At 43.0% G+C, this 23,559-nt stretch overlaps 2 protein-coding genes across 3 annotated transcripts in view; both read right to left on the minus strand.

The window, feature by feature from the left end:
- Positions 1-111: 111 nt before the first annotated feature.
- On the minus strand, positions 112-2,849 carry gem (GTP binding protein overexpressed in skeletal muscle). Its single transcript, XM_063198161.1, has 4 exons — positions 2,520-2,849; positions 2,302-2,376; positions 1,694-1,886; positions 112-412 (listed from the first exon to the last, which is right to left on the minus strand). Exons 1-4 carry the CDS (start codon positions 2,847-2,849, stop codon positions 132-134), a joined length of 879 nt encoding a protein of 292 aa, XP_063054231.1. The 3' UTR covers positions 112-131.
- Positions 2,850-10,132: 7,283 nt separating this feature from the next.
- The window catches only part of rad54b (RAD54 homolog B), a 30,286-nt gene continuing 16,859 nt past the window's right edge, over positions 10,133-23,559 (minus strand). For both annotated transcript variants that reach the window (XM_063199163.1, XM_063199164.1), the window contains exons 4-16: positions 23,273-23,404; positions 19,886-20,185; positions 19,500-19,662; positions 19,031-19,256; positions 18,486-18,693; positions 18,060-18,199; positions 17,197-17,499; positions 15,215-15,366; positions 14,448-14,568; positions 13,787-13,927; positions 12,795-12,861; positions 11,629-11,829; positions 10,133-10,643 (exon numbers count right to left, since the gene is read on the minus strand). In XM_063199163.1, the coding sequence (XP_063055233.1) occupies positions 10,420-10,643; positions 11,629-11,829; positions 12,795-12,861; positions 13,787-13,927; positions 14,448-14,568; positions 15,215-15,366; positions 17,197-17,499; positions 18,060-18,199; positions 18,486-18,693; positions 19,031-19,256; positions 19,500-19,662; positions 19,886-20,185; positions 23,273-23,404 (2,378 nt within the window). In that variant the 3' untranslated portion in view covers positions 10,133-10,419. The remainder of the gene's footprint in view (positions 10,644-11,628; positions 11,830-12,794; positions 12,862-13,786; positions 13,928-14,447; positions 14,569-15,214; positions 15,367-17,196; positions 17,500-18,059; positions 18,200-18,485; positions 18,694-19,030; positions 19,257-19,499; positions 19,663-19,885; positions 20,186-23,272; positions 23,405-23,559) is intronic.

Consider the following 23,559-nt stretch of genomic DNA (forward strand, 5'->3'; position numbering starts at 1 on the left):
CACTTATCAGTAGAGGTTATCAGCTCAGCTGTTGTCAATGTGAGAGACATAGCCTATGCTTCAAGTAGCATAGGCTGCACACACACATGCGCGCACGCGCACGCGCACGCGCACACGCATGCACACAGCGTTTAGAGAACAGAGAGGTCATGGCAGGATTTGGACTTGAGTGTGTATGCGGCGTGTGTGTTCCCCATGGCGGCGAGGGAGTGGATGAGTCGCTTGGCCCGCTGTGGAAGACTGCCCTTCCTGTGGGTGGGGCCTGGCCCACCGCCGCCACCTTCTCGTCCACCGCTACCACGGAGACGCAGTTGCCTCACCACGCCGTTGAACAGGAGCCAGACGTTGTGCTGCATGAGGGCCGACGTCTCCACGAGTTTACAGTCAAACACTACGGCACACAAACGTGCCTCTGTGCACACACACGCACACACACACATGCACACACACAAGGGAGGGGAAAGGAGGGGGAGAAAAAAAAACATTGTTATTAGATCATTATTACATTAGTGCACATGTTTTTACACGACCTTACTCACACTTTAATGAATGAATTAATACATGTTTAATGACCACACAGCATGGAAGTGCAGCATGGAACAGGTCTCACTTGGTTAGAGTCCCTGGAGCTACATGGGGTCTTGTGTCTTGTTCTAGGGCAAGGCAGTCACATACCACTCTCTGGGTACATACGAAAATCCCCACTACCCCGCCATGTACAGTAGAAGGCAAAAAATAAGGAAGTGCCTATGTAGTAAAGACAAATACCCTAGTAAGTTTTCAACCAGGAGGCGAACGCTACATATATCCGGTCATATTTTCAGTAGACAAACGATGGTTACTTCGCAAGTCCACGGGAATTTGGCAACTGCATGGTCATCTGTCATTAGGTTGACCCCCAGTAATGAAAATGACGGTGCTGTAGTACGTCCAATTACTGGTGAGTGACCTTCTACATAGACGCTACTGGTCAGGGTGATGAGTGGTAGCTACTGGTAAGGAGGCACTGCCTACCACAGATTTCGGGTATAGCCTCTGATTCAAAGGCCAACTCCCTAACCATTAAGCCATGGCTACTTTCCAGCTTCAGGTGTGGGGTGCTGTGGCGCATTGCACTAACCCACTGTAGGCCTACCATAAATGGGAATGTTGAGCATGGGGTACCCAGATTCGAATCCCGCCTGGGTCAGTTCTCAACCTTACCCCTTCTCTCTCTCACTACTCCCCTGTCCACAGTCTTCACTGGCGTTTCCCATTCAAAGACTCTAAAATATTTAATAGAAGGCATGAAGTGATGGATGCTCCCTGTGTTGTATGAGATAGGAGTGCTATTGATAGAGGTTAGAGACTTGCAAATGTGCACATTAATAAAGTGTAAGTAAAATGATGTTGGACATTTTATTTTATTTTTTCATTTTTAGTTTTTTTGGGGGGGTTTGTTAGCCTGATTATCATCGACTTTCAAATATCTTCGAAACAACACCGAAGGTGTTGCATCACTAGGAGGGCACAGCCTGGCTAGCTTTTTGTGCCTTTATTGATATGAAAATAGAGACTATGTTATGAAGAGAGTGGGTGAGAGATGGGATGGATAGATCGAGACCAAACTCGAACCTGGGCCCACATTTGTGGTATGGGGCAGTAGCACGATGTCCCACTGCACCAACACTCCCACATCTCAGATGCTACTTACCACTAATGGGTATCTCTCTGCACCTGACCAGGTCACACTTGTTGCCAACCAGGATGATGGGCGTGTTGGCATGGTCAGCGTTCTGTAGGATCTGGATACGTAGCTCTGCAGCCCGGTCAAACGACCCACGGTCCGTGATGGAATACACCAGCAGAAAGGCATCCACAGAAGAAACGCCAGAGATGGCCTCTTCCTGTATCAAATACATGTCAACAGTCAATCATTCAGTTGTTTACTTTTTGAGTTAAACATGATCTTATGAAAAGACAACACTTTATAAAAAATGAAATAATAGGGCCTAATTAAATACATTTCTACTACGTTTGCAGGGAGATGTAACCTATGGCTCTGAATTGGCTCTGAATGTGTCCGGATTGTTCTTGCGTGGAATGGGGTGTCTGTCTTAAATGTGTAATGTGTAACTGTGTGTCTTTGACAATGGTAAAACTGAAGTTTCCACACCTGTGGACAATAAAGAATCAAATCAAATCAATTGTCATTGTGGCCATGGACATGGATAGGTCAATAAATTGTGGGACACATTTTTGTAGGGCTATTATGGTGTAGGGCCATAATGGTCACGATATCTTGTTAGGTTGCACACTCACCAGAGAGTAGCACGGAGAGTCTATTAGGGTGATGGCAGTACTTTCTCCATCCACAAGTACAGTCCTCTCGCAGACCTCTTCTGTAAATAAAACCAACATAATTTTTAACTTTTGCACTTCTTGCACACAAAAACACAAAGGGGATAATATTCCAGGAAGGACCCACAGTCGCCGTTATCACTTACAGAAAGCCAGCGCAATCTCCAGCATTTGTGAACCATACCTTCAAATAAGTCTGTATCAATATTGAAATTGTCCGTGGCACCGGCAAAAATGCCTGCGAGAGCAGTCTTTCCCACGCCAGGGTCGCCAAGAATCATTGCTGTGAAAGACTGGGTGTTTGACAACTCTGTCGAAATACCAGAATCTCTCGACAGTGAAGCCCAGTTGTACTTTTCGTCTTCGGGTTTTCCTATGCTCGAAAGAGCTTCGCATCTCTTCAGCCCTTCGCTCACCAAGTGACTGCCGTCTGCTACACAGATACTCCAACGGTGAAGATGCTGTTGCATGCGGAGACTGTGCCGCCGCATATTTGCAAGAAGAGCCATGATGAAACAAAACTTGTCACTGGGTGCACTCAGTCAACTGAAATCTTTCCAGCGTCCAAAGTGTGCTAGAAACGTCCACACTACATGTTGAACGTAAACACCATTTGTTGAACCGTTACGCATATGAAAAAAATATACTGCAGGCGCTTGTCACACTGTTGCGCCTTCTTGCATTCACGCGCCTATGCGCTTCGAGGTGATCCTGCTCTCTGCTCTACTAATCCTCAACGACTGATTTCTCTCTCTCTCCTATTCCCATTGAGAGACTCTAATGTGCTTTAACGCTGTACTATATTGGGAAGGCTTTAGCTTCGGCGAGGGTTTCCTTGACGTCAAATATGTGATGGTGCAATCCCAACACCCATAAGAGATTTCCGTCCAGCGTCTGATTTTGGAGCTATTAATTAAACCATTAGCAGAATCGGTTTCCTGACAAATTTAAACTAGCTACACTAATGTAATTGGTCCGACCGTATCATGTAGCACTGCGTTAAACGAAAGTAATCATAATGAATGAATGAATGAATGAATCGTAGATATGATTCAATGGCTTGTACTTGCCTCAACTCAACCACAGAATAAATGATATTTATAACCATTTATTAATACATCTATAAATTATAGGCTAACCATCTATTAATACATCTAGGACAAGTAGCAAGGCACACATTGAGGACACTGTGCATCCACTGCACATTGTATTTCAAAGAAAAAAAAATGGGGAAAGTAATTCAATTTCAAAGTATTTCATAGAAAGTGGAGAAATGTCATGTTAAAAAAATAGCAGTGTTGACATCTGTCTTTGGAAACTCAAAGATGTTCTGTACAAACTAACAAATTCTTGTCAATTTACCTTTGCTGAGCATCCTAAACTAATATTTGGTCGCATAACCATGGTTTGGGACAACTGTTTCGCATCTGTGGTGCATGGAATCAACCAAAGTCTGGCAACGGTCAATGGGTAGTGCAGCCCAGGTTAATTGTACTACATTCCACAATTCCTCTGCATTTCTTGGTTTTTCCTCATGAACAGCATTTTTTATGTCCGCCCACAAGTTTTCGATGGGATTAAGATCCAGGAATTGTGCTGTCCACTCCATTAGTTGGGTGTTTGTCTGGAACCATGATTCTGCTCACTTGTTGGTGTGTTTGGGGTCATTGTCTTGTTGAAACATCCACGTCAAAGGCACGTTCTCTTCAGTATAAGGCAACATGACTTATTCCAGTATCCTGATGTACTCTAACTGATCCATGATCCCTGGTATGCAGTAAATAGGACCAACATCATAGTGAAACGAAGTACAAAATCATACCCATCATGATACTGGCACCACCATCAGATATGATTAGATAAGATTGTTCTTTTTGGGTCTAAGGGTCACAGACAGTTTGCCGGACATCCTGCAAATAAGGAATTCAAGCCATAATACACAGTGAAGATGGTTAGGCATGATTGTGCAAGCATCATGATATGTGGATGTTTTCGCACTACGGTGTTGGTCCGATTTTCTACATGCCGGGGATCATGGACCAGTTTGAGTACATCAGGATATTGAAAGAAGTCATGTTGCCCTATTCTGAAGAGAAAATGCCTTTGAAGTGGATGTTTCAACAAGTTAATGACTCCAAACACACCAGCAAGCAAGCAAAATCATGGTTCCAGACAAACAATATGCAACTAATAAGAGTGGCCAGCACAATTCACTGACCTTAATCACACAGAAAATGTGTGGGCTGTTAATGAGGAAAAACCAAGAAAGACAAAGGAAATGTTGACTGTAGTACAATTAACCTCTGCAATACCTGTTGACCGTTGCCAGACTTTGGTCGACTCCATGCACCACAGATGCGAAACTGTTATTAAAAAACATGGTTATGCAACCAAATATTAGTATAGGATGTTCAGTAAAGGTGAATTGACAAGAATTTGTTAGTTTGTACAGAACATCTTTGAGTTTCCAAAGACAGATGTCAACACTGCTATTTTTTTGAACATGACATTTCTCCACCTTCTATGAAATACTTTGAAATTGAACTACTTTTCCCATTTTTTTTGTATTTGAAATACAATGTGCAGTGGATGCACAGTGTCCACAAGCATTTTTGGTCATTAAAGTGCAATTTATTTGAAGAATTTTGACAATCACTCATCTTTATGAAGGCACTGCTATTTTTATGAACACAACTGTATATATTTATAAAATACATTTATAACCACTTATGTCGCAGGTCTTAACCCATTTTCAGCCCCCCTTCACATTTTCACAATTACTACATTTAAGTAGAATGCCAGTCTATGTGTACTTGCTGGTGTAGGCTTACCTGGTCTAACTGAAATGAAAATTCAGTGGAAGTTAATGGATGGCCGGGCGGGCCAAGTCAGTGGAGCAGTGTCCCATTAATGAACAGGCCTACCAGGCCCAGGAACAGGGCAGAGAGGTGCCTGGAAAAACTGAACCCACCACTCTCACTCCGTCCCTCAAGGGGCCAACTGTCATTCAATGTGCTTTGAGAATAAAGAAAGAGAAGAGAGAAGAAAAATATTTAAAATGAGTAATGTCTGACCCAGACATATCATGACAGGAAATGTGAGCTGATTGGAGGTTTCCGGATGGCTAGGGTTGTTTGGGTTAAGGACACAGAACCTGCTTTGATTGACTGCTCTTCTAGAACACTTTCACATCTTGGGAGGACCACTCAAGGCAGACTGGTGTACAAAAGATAATCTATTCCTTTGACTACCATGACGTGGATGTCAATCTGTACAAGCACATAGGGCTTAGTAGTTGATAACCTGGGTGATGCCTCAATTCAGCCTCGGTTATAGAATGTTTCTTTCCACGTTTGGGAATCATTGACAGATTTATTGTCAGATTTAAAGTCAAACTAGGGATGCAAACGACTTTAATCGTTCAATGCGTTAATCGATTAAAAAACATTAATAGCAATTAATCGACAATTCAACTGACAAGAGACCCAGGTGAAAAGGGCATGTGAAGAGTGTGTGTGAAGAGGGGTGTGAATAGTGATAATATTTAAAACACCTTTGGATTAAAGAATCGAAATAGAATTAATTTAATTAATACACAGCAGTGTATTGGATCCAGGTGTCTATGTCAGTCAGAACAGAGGGCTGTGGCAGTATAATCGTACTCTGTTCTGCCCCCTCCACAAATAAACAAAAAAACAGTCCGTCTCTCTCCCCCTTATCAACTCGCTCCCCAACAAGATACGTTAATCTTTCAGAATGCGTGGAGAGGCAGATGGGCTTGTCCCTGTGACCCATTTGTGTTCTCCGTCTCTGAGGAAAAATCTCCTTTTTGTGATGAAGATTTTTTTCACCCTTGGCACCCGACTGATGCAGATTTTGCTGGGACACAGGGCTCCCAAAAAAGAAATGGGTTTCCATGCAATTTGTTTGAGTGTTTTACAAAACTCAAATTGATTTCAATTCAGGACAAAAGGTAGGGTATGAATTAGTCATGTGCGGCACCATTAGCACGATGAATGGCTAGACCTCGAAATCGGACAAATACAGACGTTCTAGCCTCTTTCTAGCCATTTCAGCATTAGGATGACGAGAAATGGCAAAGTGCAAAGGGAGTTATTACGGTAAATGCAGGATTAGTGGGTTTGTGTTTCTATTTTTAAGCTTTTAGAGAGCAATTGAATATGAAGGAGATGAGATGCCAAGTGTATTCTGCTTGGATAACCCGAATTAACAGTTTTCCATCTGTCATATTCCATATGCTGGGCCAGGGGATCAAGTTGTTGACCATTGGTGGGGTTTACATAAGAAATACAACCGTGCTCTGCTCTGCTCCACTCGGGCCAAAAGCCTCTACTACCAGGTTCATCTGTGTGTCACTGAGGGCCAGATGGTAATGGGGCTCTAAAATATTTGGTATTTGGGAAGATAGAAAGTTGATCTAAAGACAGCCAATGTTGTCACTTCTCTTTGACTGGTAAATTTTCTTTGCCTTATGGGGGTGAAATGAACAGAAAGCACAATTGCGGCATATTAAAAAAAAATGGTCCCACATAAAAAAATGGCCCAATATTTTGCAGATGTACCTGCTGGATAAAATGCAAGCATCAGCTTTAAAAGCTAGATGTTCATCTGAATGATAAAGCAGCCGGTGGTTAATGCCAATTCATAGATCTGATGTTTACATTGACCTCGTCTTAGACAGTATTTATTATTATCATATGAGTACAATGAAAGAGTAGGTAAACGTTAACAGAATGTGTTTTTGCTGAAGAAATGTGTACATGTGTACATGTGGTGCAACGGTGTCTCCTTTGCTTGGCAGAGTAAGGGAAGAAATGTGTTGCCCTAATTTGAAGACATCAACGCTCAAAGTGCTAGATGGAGAGCTGCCACTGGAGAAAGTGGGCCATGCGTCAGTGTGTTCATCAGACCGGACTCTGCATTAATAGGATAGGAGGGTGAGATGAGATCAGAGGGGGATGAGTTACTTTAGTCTTGACAGCAAACACCACAGCAACAGATTAGCGTTGAGACACCTCAATCCTTTCCGTCAATGACAATGACACCGCTAATGTCTCCCTGTTTAACCTTCTCGCCTAGCTTTTTAGCCCTAGTGGGAAAGTACCATTGTCATTGTGGCGACACAGCGCACTGTGTGTAAACAACAAAATTGCATTTATGTCTAGGGTTAGATGTGTGGAAGGAGGCAGCTCAACAGTGGCCCCAGGGGAGTAGTTCATGTTTCACAGAAAATGAATTTCAATTTTCCATATTTCTTAATTGGTGTGTTTTCCACTGGCCAGTGCAGCTTTAAGAGACACCTGAGCAAGTAAATTTGGCATCCCTCTGAAATGACCCAGGCCAGACTCGAACCTGGGTGCCCATGGACAATGATGTCCAGAAATGGTCAGGTGTACTGAGCTGTGCCACAGCCCTCATACTTTACTCTTTTGACGTCAAACTTAACAGGTCAGTACTTGAGAATCTCCATTACTTACTGTTGTCAGAATAAAACTCTAAGTAACTTCCTGTGGAGTGAAGGTTCACAAAAACCAGACCCAAATATTTAGAAGTGCAGCCAAAGATAATTTTATATATTCTTTTTTTGCTAGCTAAGTAGATGTATAATGTATGCCGCTATGTGATACTGAGTGGAATGAGGAGTGAATGTTGGAGTTGTGCAATGTGTATTATTATTAGACACCTTAATATCCTTCTGGGATTAATAAAATGGCTATACTCGAGTCTAGTAGGTCTCATCTTTAGGAGTAGTCCTCTTTTACTGATAGGGTATCGAGTCTAGTAGGTCTCATCTTTAGGAGTAGTCCTCTTTTACTGATAGGGTATCGAGTCTAGTAGGTCTCATCTTTAGGAGTAGTCCTCTTTTACTGATAGGGTATCGAGTCTAGTAGGTCTCATCTTTAGGAGTAGTCCTCTTTTACTGATAGGGTATCGAGTCTAGTAGGTCTCATCTTTAGGAGTAGTCCTCTTTTACTGATAGGGTATCGAGTCTAGTAGGTCTCATCTTTAGGAGTAGTCCTCTTTTACTGATAGGGTATCGAGTCTAGTAGGTCTCATCTTTAGGAGTAGTCCTCTTTTACTGATAGGGTATCGAGTCTAGTAGGTCTCATCTTTAGGAGTAGTCCTCTTTTACTGATAGGGTATCGAGTCTAGTAGGTCTCATCTTTAGGAGTAGTCCTCTTTTACTGATAGGGTATCGAGTCTAGTAGGTCTCATCTTTAGGAGTAGTCCTCTTTTACTGATAGGGTATCGAGTCTAGTAGGTCTCATCTTTAGGAGTAGTCCTCTTTTACTGATAGGGTATCGAGTCTAGTAGGTCTCATCTTTAGGAGTAGTCCTCTTTTACTGATAGGGTATCGAGTCTAGTAGGTCTCATCTTTAGGAGTAGTCCTCTTTTACTGATAGGGTATCGAGTCTAGTAGGTCTCATCTTTAGGAGTAGTCCTCTTTTACTGATAGGGTATCGAGTCTAGTAGGTCTCATCTTTAGGAGTAGTCCTCTTTTACTGATAGGGTCAATACTAGGGCTGTAACGATATTGTATCGAACCGAGAAATCGTGATACAAACCCTCACGATATTGTATCGTGATACAAGGAGGCAGTATCGTGATACACCCATCATTATTATATTTAAACTTTTTAAAATTGTGTGTAGCCTCTTGTAACCTATTCTACCAACAACTTGTCATAGTTTTATTCATAATTTTATTTTATAACATTGGCAAATGTGAAATTGTGGGGTGTATCGAACCGTAGGTCAAAAATCGTGATACGAACCGAATCGTGAGTGGAGTATATCGTTACAGCCCTAGTCAATACCAAGGGTCATTCGAACACATCAGGAAGACACCGATCAATCTAACCAATGTGTCACCTGAACAAGTTGTGCGCAGTGTATCAAAGCTATTGTCGGCTTTTTCTGAGGATGCACTATCACTGTGGACTTCGCTCTTGTGTAATGACCTTGGACAAACCCTTGGCAGGCATGGCCCGGTAGTATAAGCTCTGGAAAGATCAAATTCTCCAGCAGTGGGTGCCTGACTCAAGCCTCCACAGTGGAGGTTTGTCCCTACAACAGCATAGGAGTGATCAAGGAACATGTCTGGGGTGCATTTCTCAAAAGCGTAGGTGCTAACTACGGCAGCTACTTTGTTGGTCGCAATGCAATTTCCCATTGCCAACTACCCAAGTTGCTAACTACTAACAGCTACGCTTTTGAGAAATGCACCCCTGTGTTGCTGTTTGATCACCTTGGGAATGGTTTTGTCTAGTGTGGTTGGAGTATATCTTGTCAGTGGTGCAGAATATGTCTGGGTTATATCAATCTAGAGGCGCCAAAAAAACAATGATGCTTTGAGCTTTGAGACAATATGAGCCAATGGGAGTGACTCTTCTCATACATACACCTTCACTGGTACCTACCTACACTGCACCCTCTTCAGGTGTGGAGCACTTCCGTTGTGATGGCTTATTTGCATCGTTTTCATTTGAAAGTGGTTTGTACTTTTGAATTGTTTCCCTAATTGCAGAGCATCTGATTTTTCTACTATTTAAGATGTTTTCATTACTTGAAGTTGTTTTTCTTTTTGCAGTGCTTTTGCCCGCCCTCAGCCACTGTATATTATTGATGTCCCTCTTTTCTATAACTAACACAAACATCACAATTGAAGGAACTATGAGGAAGTTCTTATTAATGTCCATTAATTGTCATTGCTATCTTGCATAGAAGATATTGAGAGTTCTATCTGTAGATCCACTCAAAAGACCCATGAGGACCTTATTAAAAAGTATGATTATTTATTATCAGCTACGATTATTACAAAGAAAAAGAGTTCATATATACATGCATGTCATTGCAAAAACAAGCTTACATTGAGCAGCATTAAGGAAGAAATACTTAAATAACAACCAATGCACATCAACACATCAGTGTAAAAAGTACAAATGTACAAATACACTTTCACTGTATTTGTGAGTGTAAATCAAGTCAATGCTGGTAATTTGCACGCACATGAAGACATTTGACAGCATGGAGTTTTTGTGATTTGTCGGCTTGTGTCCTAGGTTGAAAGTTGTGTGTTAGTGCTCAAACTTTGGAAGGCGTAGGTGATGTGGGAGTGGGCGTGGTCTAAGTAAGCGTCTCCATATGATTGGCTGTCTCCTGAGTAGTGTCTCCACTGCATGAGCTCTGACATGCTGACGCGTTGTGGAGCGTTGACGCTTTCAGCTCGACGACCCAGCTGACAGGTCCTCTCCACTACTGTGCTCTCTTCCTCTGTCAAACCTAAAACACACACATACAAAAGAAAAGGGCCGTGCTAAATGACATTTTATAATTTCACCGATAATTGGACAGCCGTGACCTTACCTAATGGTTAGGAGATGGGCTTTAGGTCAGAGGGTTGCAGGTTCGAGTCCCATCCTTACTTCTCCCTACATCTCCATCCATACTTGACTGAAGTGCCCTTGAGCAAGGCCCCTAACCCCAAAATGCTTCAGGGACTGTAACTAATACCCTTAAATACTTTTAAGTCACTTTGGATGAAAGCATCAGCTAAGTGTAAAGTCATGTAATTTAATGATAACACACACCTTAACATTTTAAGACATGTGGAGTGGCACACGTGTACACAGACACACAGACGCACACACACAGACACACACACACACAGCATTCAATCAATTTTTATAGCTTCTTATAGACATCCATGGATGAAGTACAGGTGTCTGTTGGATCATGTGACAGATGGTATTAACAGTGTGTGAAACATGCACAAGAGGAGATAACAGCTGGTCTACATGATAAAAATTAAACCAATGTTCAAAATCAACCTCTGCACAGGTTTACCGACAACTGAAAGGAATTTTCCAGTCTGACATATTCTCTACCTCTTTGCATTGTGCATGTACAGTAAGACAGGATGGGAAGTGTATAGTCCAGCCTCTTATCTCAGTTTTTCAGTTAGCATAGCTTCAAATGCAGCAAAAGATTCAACCTTAACGTTTGATCCTGGAGAACGACCAACCAAAGCTTGCATTTAGAAAAATGTAGACATTCCATTGGCTGCTGCCGAACCATGTCATAGCTCATTTACACATTTTTCACTGAAGTTCAACTTCTCTTTTGACGCCTTTGACGCTCTCGAAGCTAGAACTGCCTTTGCAGCTTTTGCCACTTCTGCTGCGAGCTCTTCCATACAAAGTCAATTACTTCTGCCACTTTCATTACCTTGAACGCCTGCAGTCTGTTTCCACAGTAATGTGCTCACCTTGTATCTCTCCGCTCCCCCCACACTGGCAGCCGAGGAGCTGGTGCGTGAGGCAGCTGGTCTTGGGGTCAAAGGTGAAGAGGTCGCGGAGCTCCTCAGAGGAGAAGCTGATGTGCTCAGCTCCCTTCCCCAGGTCCACCACCGCGCCAGACAAGCCCTGCTTACACACCTGCCGCTGGTAGATCCTCTCCTCTATCGTACCTGCGCAGGCACAAATAAAACCCATTTAGACACAGACAGAAACATAGGCATTCTAAATACAGGTGGAATGAAGACTATGATCCTTCTTGAATGACTCCACCAGATTAAAACCTCCATGTCTTTCATCAATTATAAAATATTACGACAATAATAATAATAATAATGCATTTTATTTAAAAGCACCTTTCAAAACACTCAAGGACACTGTACAGAGAGAAACAAAAAATAAAACAAGACACATAAACAGAATTTAAACAAAAATAAATAAATAAATGAAAAATTATTAAATATGAAATAAAATAAAATAAAACAAAACAAAACAGAGTTTAAGAATAGGCTATCTGAAACAGATGGGTTTTTAGCCTGGATTTGAACAGGGGTGCAGTGTCATTATTGCGGATGTCAGGGGGAAGGGCATTCCACAGCAGAGGAGCAGAGCAGCTGAAAGCTCTATTCCCCATGGTACTGGGCAGAGGAGACAGAGGGGACAATGAGGAGAATGGAGGAAGAGGAACGGAGGGGGCGGGAGAGAACCGCAATGTCAATAAGATTAGATAGATAAGGGGGGGGGCAAGATTGTGGATAGCCTTGAAGGTGTGGAGAAGTCTTTTAAAATGAATTCTATATTTGATAGGGAGCCAGTGGAGGTGTTGCAGTGCAGGGGTAATATGGTGACAGGAAGGGGTTTTAGTAATGATGCGGGCAGCTGAGTTCTGGACCAGTTGGAGCTTGTGGAGAGATTTTTGAGGGAGACCAAAGAGGAGAGAATTACAGTAATCAATGCTGGAGGTGACAAGACTGTGTACAAGAATGGAGGTAGAATGGGTATAGCTGTATAGATGTATAGATGCCGAGAAATTAATTTATTTTGCAGATACCATGCAAATATGTACTGAATTTGTTTTGCCTCATCATCCCCATCACTACACACTTTGGATTAAAGTGTCAGCTAAGTGTCCACAAACCTGTGGTCAGCAGTCTGTATATATGGACGGTCTTCCTCTGGCCATCCCTCCACACCCGAGCCATCGCCTGGAACACACAGGCACACGCACACACCAGGAAACAGGTTTTTAAATAATAATAATAATAATAATAATAATAATAATAATAATAATAATACCTCCGTTTTATATAGTGCCTTTCAAAACATATTTACATAATATCAGTGTAAGTGTGTGTAAGTATGTAGGTGTGTGCTTGTGGACACTAGAAGCCAAAGGCCTCCAAAAAGAGATGGGTTTTAAGGTGTAAAGGTGTATGTGTAGGGTTTTAAAGTCTACATGTACAGTTAGTAGTAGTAGTTCTGCCTTCTTCCAGTTTTATACTGCATCAGAACAAAGACAATTTCAGATTGCAGTCGCTTTATAACATTGCATCACACTGAACAGGAACTTTCATCCAGTGCTACTAACTTACAGTACAACACAGTAACAATTAACAATCAAGTCACAGATAGGCTGAGAACAGAGGAAATAAGCAAAGTACAGTACAGTTCAGAGTTCAGAGCGAGTAAGTGCATAAAATCAGTTTCACATGCCTATCTACGATTCAGTCTCAGTCAGCACCTCACCTCACCATTTTGTGGACTCCTTATACTGGTGTCTTGAGAGATTTAATAGTAATTGTCAAGGGACTTCTCAAATGAGCAGTTTTGTGGAATGTTTAATACTTAAAAGAATATGGCGGTAAGAAGGGATACATCAGCCACCGTTTGTGAAAAGAGCAATGCTATGGTCTTCTTCTTTGGCCTATTCACACAAACGCATGCACGCACGCACACGCAGTTGATGTAGGGCATGTGTTTGTCACTCCAAACAATAGGTAACCAGTCAAAGTGGTTATACCAACATTTGGCGGGTTGGCAGGTGCCAATGTTAAGCCCTGGTGTGCGTGCGTGTGTGTGTGTGTGTGTGTGTGTGTGTGTGTGTGTGTGTGTGTGTGTGTAGATAGGCACCTGGATGTCGTTGGCGGGGTTCCAGTCAATGTCGTAGAGCACCAGGTGGGAGGCGCCCACCAGGTTGAGGCCGACGCCCCCAGCCTTGGAGCTGAGCAGGAACAGGAAGTGGCTGGAGCTCGGCTTGTTGAAGGACTCCACCTTCACACAGACACACACAATACAAACAAAAGACCATGGAGAGACCAACAGAAAACATGTTGTTAGATTTTTTTTTTTACTTTTTGCTTGTTGAAGGACAGAAATCATTTCGTCTTCAACTTTTAAACTTCACTTTTAGTTTGAGAGACCATAGTTTAAAAAGAAAGAAGAAAAAAAATCACATTTCTCAAAAGATTCCATCTTCATTCACACAGAAATAAGAGGAAAATGTCCCCCTTTAGACGGTCGGCGAATAAAGTGACCAAAACGGATCAGCCAGGAAAAAAAGCGACCAGGGTGACTAGAGCGAATTTCAGCGTTTAAAACCAAATTGGAACATTCATATTTCCGAATGTCCCAGGCTGACAAAGCCAGAGCCGTTATGTGATTAGCTAAATCAACCATGTCAATGTCACATCCAGAGTGAATCCAGCGAATTCATGGCAAAACTTCCTCAACGGCCTTGGCTACTGGGCAGCTCAAGTCGTTTCTGGTGTACACTCAGCTTTATTATCCTCACCAGGTTCTGTCTCTTGGAGACGGGGGTGTTTCCGTCCAGACGGCAGCAGGTGTAACCCAGATGAACACAAACATCCTGCAGCAGGTCCAGAGTCTGGGTGTAGTTGGAGACCAGCACCACCCTAGAGGGCAGGACAAGGAAGAGGGATTGTTTGCTTAGTTTATGGCCAATCATGCAACCATGCCCATTCCATGGCCAAACGACGTGCAATGGCATATTACATTTTGCGCAACGACTAATAAACACATGAATACTATTGTCTTTATTTTTATATCACTACACGTTACGTTCAAAATCAATATAAATATTTCCACCCCACAAGGAAGGGGGATATATATTGTCAAGTCTGTAGATCTGTTGTTTAGTTTGCATGTGGTAGCCATAAACAATGTTACGGGCATGCTATCCCCATGTACACAGGCTCTGCGTCAGGGGCTGATATGCTGCAGAAACTAGTGTTGGCAGGTTCATGATGAGGTCCATGGTTTATTCAAAAAAGGTTGAAAAACATGTATGATGATTAACACTGCATCACACACTGAGAGCAAGTAACCAGGTTTATTTCTAGTGCTCTGTCTGGAGTCTGGAGTTGGCACATTGGGCAATTTGCTGGGGTTAAACTGGCTCTGTGTATTATATAGTGTAAGTATTTTGAAGCTCCTTGTCTGTGGAGTAGAAGGGTATTTAGGAGTGTGTTTGTTTTTAAGAGCACATTACTTAGCAAAATAAAGCAGTGTTATAGTATTAACTGAGTATTATTTATTTACTTGTCTGTGGAGTTGAAGTGCTGTACGGATGCCAGGAGGTCGCAGAGCACCAGCAGTTTGCCGGACTCCTCTGTGCTGAACCTGCCGCTGCTGTAGGCCTCAGGGAACAGCTCTGCAGACAGGCCCTCCAACACAGAGCCCTCAGCACTCTCCTATAGGGGAGAGAAACGCACAAGCATGCGCACACGCACACGCACACAGATAAGAAAATAAAGCAAGCAAATACCTAGTCATGGACTATAAACATTTGACTATAGTATGTTTATTACGGACACACACACGCGCGCACACACAGATAAGAAAATCAAGCAAGCAAATACATAGTCATGGACTATTAACAGCGTTATTTAGTTTATTACTGATTTTGCACATTGTACATGCACTGCAAAAAGATGACAACCAGCAAATACCTATCCATGTTCTGTAAACTTGCACTATTTTGTTTATCACTGCTTTTGTAAATTATGTGTATACCCTAACTCCATTATTGATATTGTACAGTATGTGGATATTGCTCACTTTGTACATTATATGAAATACTGTACGTACATTGTAATATGTGACTACAAGCATTTCATTAATCAACAGAAAATTACAATCCATCACATGAACAATCCAAGACAAATGCACCTTAACATCGTAAAAAGTATGTAAAACAGACCACTGAAAACATTTTTCCTACATTATCCCTACCATCCAAATGCACTTGACAGTTTATAGACATGGTATACAGACATGTTGAAGAAAAAGCTTTCACACACATTTTGGTCACCAAGAGTGCTTTGAACTTCATGGTTTCATTCCATTTCCAATCTGTCAAAAGTGAAAATCTAATCTACTCGTCTCCAAAGTGGTAGCCTGCCAAGAAGTGCAGCCAGTTGCAGTGAGTAAACCCGTCTGGCTGTGTGTGCTGCGCTGACAAGCCAGTGCTGATCAAACTAACCACCTGCTGTCTCTTCTGCTCTGCTAAATTAGCCCCACAGAACTGCCACAACATTTTTCTCATTAGCAAATCCAGATGGCCAGTCAAAAAAATGTATGATGAAAGGCGAAAAAAGAATATTTAACCTTGCTGTCTGTATTAGGTACTGCATTTGGACAGTAATGCCCAGCTGAGTGCAATGCAGTGCGGTGTACAGCTCTGGATGTGCCTGTGCCAGGAGCGCCCTCTAGAGCTCTAAACTAGAATCGCAGGAGGTCAAAGCTGCTCACTGAACATATAATCCAGTCCAGACCAAAAAAAAGAAACACATTTTATGCAGTTCAAATGAATACAGGAAATAAAATTGCCATCTCATCTAGGAGTTCAGCTGAGAAAGGTAGTATGACCCTCCATCACCACATGTGAGGGTGCATGTCAATTTCAAGATAGTCAGTGAACAAATGACGCAGGCCTACAATACATGCAAAGAGAAGCCTACAGAGATATCAAATAAGCTGCTGCAATTTATGTTGTCCTGCACACAGTTTATGCTGAGGAGTTTCTCTGATAATGGGTGACAATTATTTCTCTGAATAATTGTTGAGCCCTCTGCATTTTTTTCCCCCAGATGCTGCACAGAAAGTGAAAGTGGGGAACTCCAACTCCCATTGTCATTGTGACACAGCACTCCACAGCTCACAAGTGAACACAGCACACAACGAAACAGCAACCTAGCGGGTCGGGAGTCAAGCTGGCAAGTCCGACGCCCTAACCGCTTACCCATGACTGCCCTGCATGTTGCTGCTTATCAGTTGCTGTATACCAGACCATTATTTGTAAAAGGGGCAATGTAAATCCTTCCCTCCTATGTTTTCCGTCTCACAAAGTGCATGTCCACATTGAAACAAACACACACAGACACAGAGACACACACACGACACCAGGAGATATAAATATATCACACACACCTCCACCACCTCCTCCTCATCTGCCTACAATCTACAGAAGCACAACACACATACACACACACACACAGACACACACACACACACACACATACCTTCATGGTGTTGTAGAGCAGCCCCGGGTGGTTGCAGAGCTTCTTGAGGGCGCTGATGCAGGCGAAGTGTGGGCTGTGCTTGCCCAGGTGTGAGCCGGAGGCGCTGAGGCAGGAGCGCACGGCCCGCGTGCTCAGCATGTGCGAGTAGAGGGCGGTCTGCAGGCCGCTGGGGCGGCAGAAGAGGGTCCACTCCACGCGGCCCGGCAGGTAGCGGCCGATGATCTCCTGGGTGCGGCGCAGCGTGAAGACGCCTGTCAGGCGCGAGAGCTCAGCCGCACGCTCCTCACCCAGACACCTCTCCTCCTGAAACACATGACATACATGCCATCAGCACAGCACTGTACACACACACACGCGCGCACACACACACACACACACGCCAGTCAGGCGCACGCTCCCCACCCAGACACCTCTCCTCCTGAAACACACACTATCACACACTCAATTTGTCAAGAGAGGGGTCAGGGCTCAGAGGATACTTGTAGACAACAGTGGGCATTTCTCCAAACCTAGCGCAGTGCACATCCAAGTGTATCAGCCTAATTAGTCACGCCCAGTGATTGGATACTCTTTGATAAACTCTACGGAATATCCATTCACTGGGTGTTACGAATAAAGAGTCTCCAATCACTGGGCGTGACTAATTAGGCTGATACACTTGGAAGTGCACTGCACTAGGTTTTGAGAAATACCCTCTGTTAGCGTTTTGATGTTTCAAGTGTGACAGATACAACCTCCAAAACCAGAAAGTATGGGGTAACAATTCTACCGACGACAACTTTAAGCAACATTAGTGGAGCAGCTGTGGAATGCATAGTACTGTACTAGTCTATATGCACAACACGTCACATGTGTGTTGATACCTCAGTGCAGTTGGGTTGGCGGGAGCGAATAACTGGCTCTTCGTATATCTTCCTGTAGGCCACAGTGGACCCCAACACGCCAGGATTGACAAACTCAACTATGGCGTAGAACTCCTGAAGATCATTCTGAACAGGAGTCCCTACACATTTAGACACAGAACAAGTACATTCAATCAGAACATGAAGACGTATTACGTTTATGTATTCACGCAACATGTGGAATAAAAACTCCATTATGACAGGTGCATATCAACTCCCAGAATGTAGTATTTTTTAATCCCCAATTTTGAAATGAGGTTTCCAAAACACTGTTAACGTGAAAACGAGGGGCAAAAATTGACGAGTTTTCAAAAATGTCCATATACGTGTTAACAGTTTCTAAGACAAACATTTTGTGGACTCAAGAAGAAAAGGGGCCCCTCTCACCGGTCAGTATGACTCTGCGTGAGCAGGAGAGCGTGTGGAGGGCACTGGAGGTCTTGATGCTGGTGTTCTTGAGGCGGTGGCCCTCGTCGCAGATGAGCAGGCCAAACTCCAGCTTCTGCAGGGAGCTCAGCGAGCGAAGCACCATCTCGTAGCTCACCACCATCACTGGACACACCGGAGACGAGACGTAGTCCTCCACACGGTGATCCTGACACACACACACACATACACACACAGACACAGACACAGACACAGACACACACACACACACACACACACACACACACACACACACACACACACACACACACACACACACACACACACACACATACACACACAGACACAGACACAGACACAGACACACACAACAATTTGAGACTTTTCTCAGTTTCAATGTTGCCATGGACTTAGTTTACTGGACTAAGCCTTTGAAAGGCTGCATTGTTCAGCATGGTCTGGACTTAGAGCAATTGTGGTGTGTCTTTGTTTTTGGCAATTTCTTTCTTTTATGTCTAATTTAAATTGTAGGGCAGTATAGTCACCTGGTCCACCAGGTAAACGCGGAGGCGCTCTCGGCCGAGCCACTTGTTGAACTCGGCGCCCCAGTTCTTGACGAGGCTGCCGGGTGCCACCACCAGGGCCCGCGTGATGGCCGCCTTCCCCCCGTACGGCCCCTGCCTCAGCAGCATCCACAGCAGGCTCACGCACTGCAGCGTCTTGCCCAGACCCATCTCGTCTGCCAGGATGGCACCACAACGCCCAGAGAGTCTAATCAGAGACATGAAGACAGAGAATGCATTATTTCATGAGGAACAGTAGAAAATAGAAGTATTTGCAGGGAAACGTCAGTCAAACATTTTCAGCGGGTAAATGCTGCTTGGATGATAATGGATGCAAAAGAGGCTAATCATTATTAAGGATGCACGCACGCACGCACGCACTTACAGATTGAGCCACATCCCTGGACAGACAATTCATATCTCTACAAAAAGTCTGGAGAGTATTATTCACCTCATTCCCATGACACACTCGTAGAGGAAGATTACGCCCTCTCTCTGATGCGGACGGAGGTGATAGGTCAGATGAGGGTCCATCACTACGTCCACCACTGAGAGGCCGGCTTTATTCCAAAGCCACTGGTGATTGGCTGGGGGGCGGGGCATCACTAGAGCACCTTCAAAATCACAGGCCGAGGACAAGACGCACAACACGTTATAAAACTTTGCAGGTTTTTGGCCAATCAACTAAGGAGCTGGAGTAAAACACAATTTTGAGACAATATTGAGAATAAAATGCTAAAACTGTAATGTAGTGTATGAATATGTACAGTGTGTGTGTGTGTGTGTGTGCGTGCGTGCGTGCGTGCGTGCGTGCGTGCGTGCGTGCGTGCGTGGTACCTGGTGAATTTGGATCATGGCGGGGTCGCACTTCTCTCTCTGGTTCTGGCTGTTTGGGGAGGAGTCCGCCCTTCAGCGCCGGGCGAGAGAAGGGCTTGGATATGCTCCTGGCAAGAGCCGACTCTAGAACGGGCGTTGAGGTGGTGGAGTCTGCCACCGTGCTGCCCCCCTCCTGGAAGCAGCGTCCCTTGGAATAGTCCTCGGCCGAGATCAGCCCCATCACCTCGATCTGCTTGCCAGACACCATCAGGGTCTCACCCTCGTCCAGCTTCTCCAGCTCCGAGGCCTTGTAGCCAGTGCCTGGACCAAAACATACACCGTTTTACTGCACAACCCAATAAAATAATGCTATAGTTTTGGTACTGATTATTGTCTTATGTTTCCCTTCTGCAACTCCGAACCAATACTTTTAACCTGACTAATATACAGTATGAAGAGTTTCTTTGCAAAAATGACTTGCATCCATTTTGGAACTTTCTGGAAAATTGTTATTTTTGTATTGGCCATTGCATTGCAAAATGCATTTTACATAGGTTTAAAAAGTATGTTCTGAAAATTCACACATAGTCTGAACATCAATTTCCAATTATGTGTGAGTGCGAGAGCAGACAGGAAGTATTTGGGGAAGAGAGATGGGGCATGGTAGGACAAAGACCCGGACTGGACTCGAACCCGAGTCCCCATAGGCATGTAAACCCCAGCGTGCCACACCACTCCGGAAAAAATACATTTTATGACTGAATTTTCAAAAATCAGCTGACTATAATACACAGAGTAACTAATAACAAATACATCAAATGGGTGGTTGACGTGACGCCTTGTTTTTTCGTAACATTGGTTAAAAACCTACAAAACTGATATTTTTCCTTTAAAGGCCAACTTCCGATAAAACACAGTTTTACTCACTCCTTTTGAAAATCGGACGGTCACCCCAAGTTAAGTTCACAAGGCTCTCATAGCGGTGCATCACCTCGCCTGGCTGTGTTTCCCGGTGTTTCCCAATTGACATAAATAATGCAGAGAAACGAGCGAATCACGAAAGCCTTTCTGTGTTGCGTCACGTCGAAAGAAGGCGTTGCCCACAAAGGTTTATGTCGACCCATTTTTCTAAAAACACATTGAGTATTTTTTTTCTGCTTTTTTCCAAAAGAAGCAACGTCTGGTGTCGTCTTAGCTATCAGCTGGTTGCTACTCTCAGATACACACACGGCACAAAGCCTCATACATACAGCATGCCCACTCCTGCAGCTCGCCTAGGGGTTTCTGTCAAAAGAGCACAGCACAGCCCTGAATGGAGCCTGCACGCCTCTGTTGGCACCCCTATAGTGCAGTACCACCCGGGAAAGTGGCGACTCTGTTTCCCATTACAATCTCTCCTAGAACAGGAGGACGGGGCCAATCAGAGACGCATTTCCACGAGAGCAGGAGGAGTGAGCCAATCAGAGACGCATGTTTCATATTAGTCTTAGATGAGAAGAAACATATTTTTTAAGATTTATGTAAAGGTTTATATGTCAAATATCCTGCTGTGTGACTGTAACATTAATGAAACCTGGAATATAATATATATATATATATATATATATATTAGAGATGTCCGATATTGGCTTTCTTGCCGATGTCCGATATGCCGATATTGTCCAACTCTCAATTTTCGATTCCGATATCGTCCCATACCGATGTCGATATATGTGGGTTATTTTTCCTCAAAACAAAATTTATTTAACATTACACATCTGTTGTGGAATAAAATATGCTTAATTTTATTGTAACGCCCCACTAGATGCATTCTCGAATGCAACAAAGCTTTCCAAATATTAACATCGTCTGTGCAAAATAGAAAAATAATTAAGGAGAAAAGTGTACAGTAATTCAAGCATTATTATATCGGTTTTGATAGGTCAAAAATCTGATACCGATATTACATTTTTATGTATTATCGGGCCGATAATATCGGTGGGCAGATATTATCGGACATCTCTAATATATATATATATAATATATATATATAAATATATATATATTTATATATATATAATATATATATAAATTAACCAACAACATTTTGAATGTATGAAGCATTTGGCATGATTGCATAAATATTAACTTTATATTAAGATATGTGAATGTGAAGAGACAGTAATATTAACTACAAGTTCAATTTCGTAACACAAATTGCGTCCTGTGTGGTGACATGTATGTCAATGTTTGTGAACGGGCAGCTGCAAGGCCAACTACAAGGGTCTTAAAGAGTCTCAGTTATTGGAGAGTGCTGTGGAAGTTTAAGATGACTATTAACCTCTTAATATATCTTCACATTGCAATGTTTCTACCACGCAATGCTGAGGGTTAATTTTATGGTGTCCTGTGGTGTGACTGCTCTTATAGAAGGAAATATTTTTTTTTTGTAAATGAAAACGCATATTAAGATTAAACACAATATCATTATTAAGTTAGCATAAGCTCAAATTTCAGTCATGTATACAAAAGGATTAAAATGGCCATAATGCAGTGAATTTCCTGTGGTGTGACTTCATTTTCCTGCGGTGTGACATGCCTATGCAATGTGTTGATGCAGGACACATTTTCCCAAAAATGGCAAAAAATTAGGCGAAATTCCACGGACCACTAAGTGCTTTATTTTTTTCTATTTTTTCCCAATTTTTTCCATCAATTTTTTCAGGAATTGGAATAACTTTTTTTTTATGTGTTACGCCCTTAAACATCAACCACCCATATACAACAGAACAATACTGCAAGTGAAAACATGTAGAAGAGAACTCGATAACAAAAAGCGTTGATTCTGTCTCCACATCGTTTTTTGCGTTTTTTTGCTGCTCTCTTGGCTAGGCCCCACTTGAAAAAGAGGCAACTGCGTCAATGTGCTTTACCCTAGTAAAATAAAGGTGAAATAAAACATTTAAAAATCGTTCAATCCATTAGGATGCCATCTTGAATGCACTGGCTTTAAAAAGTTAAGCAGTTCATGTACCTTCCATGGAGTATCAGCATACAAGATTTGGCCAAAGCCCATCCACCCGTTCAAACAACAACAAAAAAAGAGCCGACATCATCCACGTGTTGAAGAGTGGCAATCCTACAATGACTGGCAGCCCGCCTTCTATCGTCGAAAAAAAAAAAACGCCTATAACTGCTGACAAAAAAAGAAATAACACGTTAATAGCTCTAATGTCGTTGATGCCCCAACCCCCTTGCAGGTGCCGCCCCGGGCTGAGCAATTGCCGATTGGCCCGGCCCTCCCCGTGAGCATGGCACCTAACTCCACCTTGCTCCAAGGACCGTAAACCAATACTCTGTACCTAGTGACTGTATATTGGTTTGGATAAAAGCATTGGCAAAATGAAAATGTAAATGTGACTGGCTCACCTCGACCAATGTCCTTCCCCTCCATGTCCTTCAGCACCACACTGCGGCCCTTGGTGATCAGCACGGCGTCACCCTCCCAGCGCTTGTGTTTCCTGTTGGAGGCTTTGCACCACATCACACTGAAGTAGCGCTCTGAAAAACACACATTATGCATGGCTCAGCATGACTGAATATTGAAGACGCATCAAGAGGTGTCTAAATACTTATTAGGTAATGCCATACCAATTTCACTTTAGGAAATGGTGATGTTAATAAACATAGTGAAATGACCCACTGACAAAAGGCAT

This window comes from Engraulis encrasicolus, chromosome 5, assembly GCF_034702125.1.
Source record: "Engraulis encrasicolus isolate BLACKSEA-1 chromosome 5, IST_EnEncr_1.0, whole genome shotgun sequence".
Taxonomy (NCBI): Eukaryota; Metazoa; Chordata; class Actinopteri; order Clupeiformes; family Engraulidae; genus Engraulis; species Engraulis encrasicolus.

Excerpts from the sequence above, each read along its gene's own strand:
- gem (XM_063198161.1), bottom strand. The coding sequence starts at position 2,849 with ATGGCTCTTCTTGCAAATATGCGGCGGCACAGTCTCCGCATGCAACAG. Across the intron at positions 2,377-2,519 it reads CAGACTTATTTGAAGGTATG|GTCTGCGAGAGGACTGTACT; the intron begins GTTCACAAATGC and ends TTTACAGAAGAG. Across the intron at positions 1,887-2,301 it reads ACTCTCCGTGCTACTCTCTG|GAAGAGGCCATCTCTGGCGT; the intron begins GTGAGTGTGCAA and ends TATTTGATACAG.